This window comes from Sinocyclocheilus anshuiensis, unplaced genomic scaffold (assembly GCF_001515605.1).
Source record: "Sinocyclocheilus anshuiensis isolate Anshui unplaced genomic scaffold, SAMN03320099.WGS_v1.1 scaffold546, whole genome shotgun sequence".
Lineage (NCBI taxonomy): Eukaryota > Metazoa > Chordata > Actinopteri > Cypriniformes > Cyprinidae > Sinocyclocheilus > Sinocyclocheilus anshuiensis.
This window is the reverse complement of record NW_015542451.1, coordinates 1,524,833-1,531,225: the sequence shown is the minus strand read 5'-3', so window position 1 is coordinate 1,531,225 and position 6,393 is coordinate 1,524,833. Positions and strand designations below refer to the sequence as shown.

General features: G+C 33.4%; 1 protein-coding gene across 1 annotated transcript in view; it reads left to right on the top strand.

Annotated features, from left to right (window-relative positions):
- Nucleotides 1–4,171, top strand: part of fam20a (FAM20A golgi associated secretory pathway pseudokinase) — a 15,744-nt gene extending 11,573 nt beyond the window's left edge. Inside the window, exons 6-11 of the mRNA XM_016493127.1 lie at nucleotides 413–528; nucleotides 1,277–1,457; nucleotides 1,817–1,926; nucleotides 2,149–2,230; nucleotides 3,576–3,635; nucleotides 3,744–4,171. Coding sequence (XP_016348613.1) covers nucleotides 413–528; nucleotides 1,277–1,457; nucleotides 1,817–1,926; nucleotides 2,149–2,230; nucleotides 3,576–3,635; nucleotides 3,744–4,011 — 817 coding nt within the window. The 3' untranslated portion in view covers nucleotides 4,012–4,171. The remainder of the gene's footprint in view (nucleotides 1–412; nucleotides 529–1,276; nucleotides 1,458–1,816; nucleotides 1,927–2,148; nucleotides 2,231–3,575; nucleotides 3,636–3,743) is intronic.
- Nucleotides 4,172–6,393: the final 2,222 nt, after the last annotated feature.

Sequence of the window (6,393 nt, the reverse complement as noted above, 5' to 3'; positions counted from 1 at the left end):
CCCCCCGCCCAGTGAACAAGTGGCAAGGAAAAATTCCCCAGGAGTTTCACCCTGTCATTAGTGGTGTAAGCAAAGCCACTTGAGAAAAGGGTGTTTTCCTGCAGGTTATTCCTCATCTGAGCTTGATTAAACACTCAGCCAAACCTCTTCAGCTGAAGAAAAATGACTAGTCAAAACCACACTGAAGGAAAAGCAAACGTAGTTTGAATTGAAAATCCTCTAAGAGTCAAGTAAGATGCTACTGGATCAGCTGAAATCTGATAGAAATTCCTTTAGCAAACCTATTTAGATATTTTAGGATATCTCACTCAAAATATGATTTAAAGAGACTTCATTTGTCGAAAACCAGGTTGATAGTAAAGCTGACTTAGATGGCCAGCCATGAGTGTGTGAATATGTGGACTGTGTGCAGAGTGCTGGACTTCCGGAGAGTTCCACCCGTGGCGGGACGATTCATTAATGTGACGGGTGAGATTTTGTACATAACACACAATGAGGAACTGCGCAGTGTCTTCTTCAACTCTCCAGGTTTGCATTACTAGTCAAAACACATTTTTAACAAAATAAATATAATAAAGGCTTCTGTTCAAAAGTTTGGGGTAAGTACGTTTTTTTTTTAAGAAATTATTTTTTTCAGAAAGGATTCATTAAATTTTTTAACAAAATAAATATAATAAAGGCTTCTGTTCAAAAGTTTGGGGTAAGTACGTTTTTTTTTTAAGAAATTATTATTTTTTTCAGAAAGGATGCATTAAATTGATCAAAAGTGTCAGTAAAGACATTTATAATGTTACAAAAGATTTCTATTTAAAATAAATGCTGTTTTTTTAACTTTCCATTCATCAAAGAATCCTGAATCCTGAATAAAATGTATCACTGTTTCCACAAAAATATTGTGCAGCACAACTGTTTTCAACATTGATAATAATCAGAAATGTTTCTTGAGCAGCAGCATATTAGAATGATTTCTGAAGATCATGTGACACTGAAGACTGGAGTAATGATGCTGAAAATTCAGCTTTGATCACAGAAATAAATTACATTTTAACACATATTGAAATAAAAAAATGTGCATTTCAAACTTTATTAATATATTACAATATCACAAAAATGTTACTGCATTTTTTTGATCAAATTAATGCACTTTTGGTGAGCATACAAAACCAAAAATTCTGACCCCAAACTTTTGAACGGTTCTGTCTGTTTATATGTATAATTTTGGGCCAGTTTCTATCAGAGTGAGTTGCTTTAAATGTTTTTCTTATTTCTTGACCAGCCAACAACACGTGTTTCTTTGCTAAGTGTTTATACGTGTGCAAGTCGGAGTACGCCGTGTGTGGTCATCCTGATCTGCTGGAGGGCTCCATGTCTGCTTATCTACCGGGCTTGAGCATCGCCCCGCGGATCTCCATCCCAAACCCCTGGATGCGCGCCTACAGTTTCACCGGGAGAGAGGAGTACGCTCTGACTCTCATACGCACTAAATCACTCTTCAGTTTTGAGTACAAAGAATGTTTCTTTTCTTTCTGGGACTTAATAAGAGCAGGAATGTGTTTTAAGAAAGTAAAATGGGTCCGTTTAGATTCAGTTTAACTTGATTTATACAGAAAATAAAAGAGTATTCCGGTCCGATCAACATTTGTTGTTTTATGAAGTGTAGAATGTCCTTATTTGGATTTGAGAAATCCAGCTCTTGATTCAGACCATGGCTAAGAAACAAAAATGTTTGTCATGCTCACAATAGGGTCTAAAGTTCAGTAATGTTCAGATGTGTCCCAACAGCTTGAAGCAATTAACGTCTTCTCTTTCTTCTCAGGTGGGAGGTCAATGCGTTATACTGTGATAATGTCAAAAAACTTTATCCCTACAACTCTGGGAACAGACTGCTCAACATTATTGACATGGCAATATTTGACTTTCTTACAGGCATGTAAACGCTTTCCATATCGACACTTGATGGAATTAATTTTGTCAAAACTTCACGTAAAACTTACATGAAACAATTTTTCATACCTGACGATCAAAGTAGGTAATGATTGGTTTCGCACCAAAATAAGCATCACACTGACAATAAGGAAACTTTAAATCCAGAGTTACATAAGCCAGTGTACTGACCTTAAAGGAAAAAATGTCTCTTTCATGTTTCAGGAAACATGGACAGGCACCACTATGAAATTTTCACCAAGTTTGGAGATGATGGCTTCCTGCTCCACTTAGACAACGCCAGAGGGTATGTTCTCATCTGTAAACTTTTGGGGCCATTAACACTGAATGCATTTTTGCAATGCACTGCACTGCTTTTTCATTGTTTTTGGCCATTGCACTCGTGTCTTTTGCAGTGTCTTGTGCAATACATGGTGTTCAATAAACACAGCACTCAAGTCAAAAGTTCAGCTTTTAAAACGTGTCTCTAGACCTTTCGTTTCTGTTTCATTCCACTGCCTTGCATCTCACATTTTTAAATGAAAAAAAAAAACATGTTATGTGTGAATAGCCCCTTTCACTGTTTATCAGAGTGGTTATGAAAGCTCATTTTTGATATAAGAAAAAATATAATGTTTTGGTAAATCATGACATAAAATTTGAAATTATGACAAAAAGTCAATTATGAGATAAAAAGTTGAAATTGACAAAAAAAAAAATTTCAATGATGAGAAAAAAGTCGAAACAAAAAAAGTCAAAATTATGAGATAAAAAGTTGAAATTGACAAAAAAAAATTGAAATGATGAGAGAAAAGTCGAAACTAACAAAAAAAGTCAAAATTATGAGATAAAAAGTTGAAATTGACAAAAAAAAAAATTTCAATGATGAGAAAAAAGTCGAAACAAAAAAAGTCAAAATTATGAGATAAAAGGTTGAAATCATGACAAAAAGTCGAGATAAAAGTTGAAATTGACAAAAAGTCAAAATTATAAGATAAAAGTCAGTTATAAGATAAAGTCAACATTATGATAAATGTTCAAATTATGAGATAAAGTCATAATTGAGATCAAAGTCAAAATGGACAAAAAAGTTAAAATGATAAGATATAAGGTCGAAATCATGGAAAAAAGTCAGAGATAAAAAGTTGAAATTGATGAGATACAAAGTCATAATCATGACATAAGTCAAAATAATCACGCAAGTCAAAACTGAGAAGTTAAAATGTGACAAAATGTCAAAATTATGACGAGATTATGAGAAAAATATCTATATGAGATAAAAAGTCAACATTATGAAAAAAAGTCTAAATGTATTTAGTAGGTCATAATTGAGATAAAAAGTCGATTTTTTTGACAATTTTGACAAAGTCAAAATTATGAGATAAAGTGGAAATGATCACATAAAAATCGAAATATGAGATAAAAAGTCGAATTTTAGGTCATAATTATGACTGTCATAATTTTGTCTGTTATTATGATTATGACATTATTAGATAGACACTATTAGATATTAGTATCTAAAAATGTACGTTTTTGTCATAATTTGGATTTTTTTTTTAAATCTCCTAATTATGATTTACCAAAGCATGATTTATTTATTTATTTTTATTATATGGGCAAAACGGGCTTCTTCATCCTCTTGTTCACTGCAGATTTGGCCGGCATTCCGACGATGAGATGTCCATTCTTGCTCCATTGACCCAGTGTTGCATGTAAGAGTCTTTCTGAAATATTTATTAAATGATATGATTCTGAAGTTCATTTACGAACAGTTGTATGAGACATATAGTCTTACTCACAAAACGCATGGCCTCTCACAGGATCAAGCGTTCCACGCTGTTTAGACTGAAGCTTTTGGTGAAGTCCGAGTACCGCCTGAGCGACGTCATGAGGGAATCCCTCTCCAGAGACCCTCTCTCGCCAGTTCTGACTGAGGACCACCTGCAGGCCTTGGACCGCCGGCTCGGCCATGTGCTCAGGACAGTAGGAAAGTGTGTGAAGAAGCTGGGAGAACCACAAGTGGTGATCAGAGATTTTGTAGAGTCATCCAGAGTAACTACAAGCCTCCCAGGAGGAAATAACAGGTGACGGAACGAGAAGAGCGAGGGTTTGAGGAGATATCGGCAATCCACTGAAGTGACGTTATGATAACTTCCAGACTAAGCCACTGAACTAAATCACCTCTCCTGTCCAAAATCATGGCATCTAAGGACACCAGGAGGAAAAATTATTCATATTTCTGATTGGTTAAAAAGGGCTGTGTGAAGTCTTAACTGTCAAAATTATGAGATACAAAGTCATAATTATGAATTTAACAATTTCACAAATTAAAATTAAGAGATAAAGGTCACAGAGATAAAAAAGTTGAAATTATGACTCATAATTTTGAGACAATCAAAATTATGATAATTAAGTAATTATCGAGATGAAGAGCTCTGAAATTGACAAGAAATGTAAATTATGAGATAAAAGTTGAAATGATCATGAAACATTTAAAATGAGACAAAACGTCAATTCTAAAAAGTACAATTTTTGTCACGATGACTTAGTATCTCAATGTCAATATATAACTATATATAATACAACTACAAAAGTATGTATTTTTAACTCATAATGTTGACCGTTTATCTCATATTTATGACTTTATCCTAATTATGATTGGCTAAAAAGGGCTGTCTGATATTACTAAACAAATCTTAATTGTCAAAAGTGACAAAAAGTCAAAATTATGAGATACAAAGTCATAATTATAACAGCCAAAATGATCACATAAATAGAAATTATGAGATAAGCCAGAGAGATAAAAAGTTGAAATTATGACTTATAAATATGATAGTCAAAAATGTCAAAATTATGAGATAAGTCATTATTGACACAAAAATGTCCAAATGATCATAAACCAGTGAAATAAAAGTCAATTCCAAAAAAAAAGAATTTTTCAATTATGACTTTTTGTCAATTTTGACTGTCATGATGAATATCTCATAATTCCAACATTCTATCTCATAATTTCAACTTCTTATCTTATCATTTGGACCTTTTATCTCATGTTTATGACTTTGTATCATAATTATGCTAAAAAGAGGCCATGTAATATTACTTCAAAAAGCTCCCTAACAAAAGCTGCCGACGGCTCTAAAATCCCAGAGCCAGACAGATGATGCAGCATTCAGATCTACAGATCTCCTTACATCAGCAAACACACCATTCATGTGGTGCTTTAACTGCACAGCAAGAAGCATTTCCTCTGATTATCCGTTCCCTTTCTGTCCATTTTTATACAAACAACTATTAGTGGCGGCTGAGCTGGTGATGTAGCACACAAACAGGCCACATCACCAGAGAAACTCTGCGGTAGGTTGCGAGACAGATTTCTGACTTTCCAGACGGATCCTAAACGTGTAATCCTCAGCGGTCTCATCTGGTTGTACTTCACAGGCTGTCAAGTGGGATCTTTGAAAAGCGTTGTTGCAACTTGTGGTTCACCACTCTATTGCAGTATTGTATTGCAAGTTGAAGCTAGCTTAAATTCGTCATCATTAGTGTCTCAGCTAGCAGAAATAAATTTGGGTTTACCAAATCCAGTTCAAATGCTCAAAATGTTAATTTATGAATTGGTGGTGGTGGATAAACATAATCTGAAAAACTGTAAATCAAATCCCGGTCAATTATTCATGACTGTTTATCACATTCTCACATTGCCTCATTAAAATGACAAAATATTTGTATACTTTCTGATTCAGTCCAGTTCCTGACTGCCAGCTGACAGAAAGCCTTGTGTGACGTGTGTAAAAACTTGTATTATCTTTAAACACATTTGAGTATAATAAAATTGAAATTTAAGCATAAAAACATGATCTGATTTTAGCACTCAAGCAGCCATGACTTGTCTAAGAACATGACATGTAAAAAAATTACAATTCAGTTAATTCAGTCCCATCTGTTGGATGAGAACAGATTTAGCAAATGCCACACAGCATACAAACCAAGGATATCTGAAATTATAATTCAACGGAAAAACAAAATAAAAATCTTACTGACCACAAACTTTTGAATGTGTACAACAAAGCACATTGCATGCAATATATCCCACAATGCAGTGTACTCAAGTGGACCTTCCTTTTCTGTGACGGAAATAAAGCTCATTTTAAATAAAACTGCCAAAATTGAATATATTTTAACACAAAATTAAAATAAAAACATTTGATCAAATCATTTATTTTCAATGTAATAACTGGACAGCACTCATATGCCACATGATCATGACAACCATGCAACATACTGCCATTTGAGATTATTTATTTGTTGCATAATGCCTACAAGTTTGACTTACTATTAAAATTATATATATATATATATATATATATATATATATATTTTATACAGTATATTTTAAGGTCTCTTTGTTACAAGTTACATGTACTTACTATTATAATAACAATTAATTATGCATAATTACATGCAAGTAAC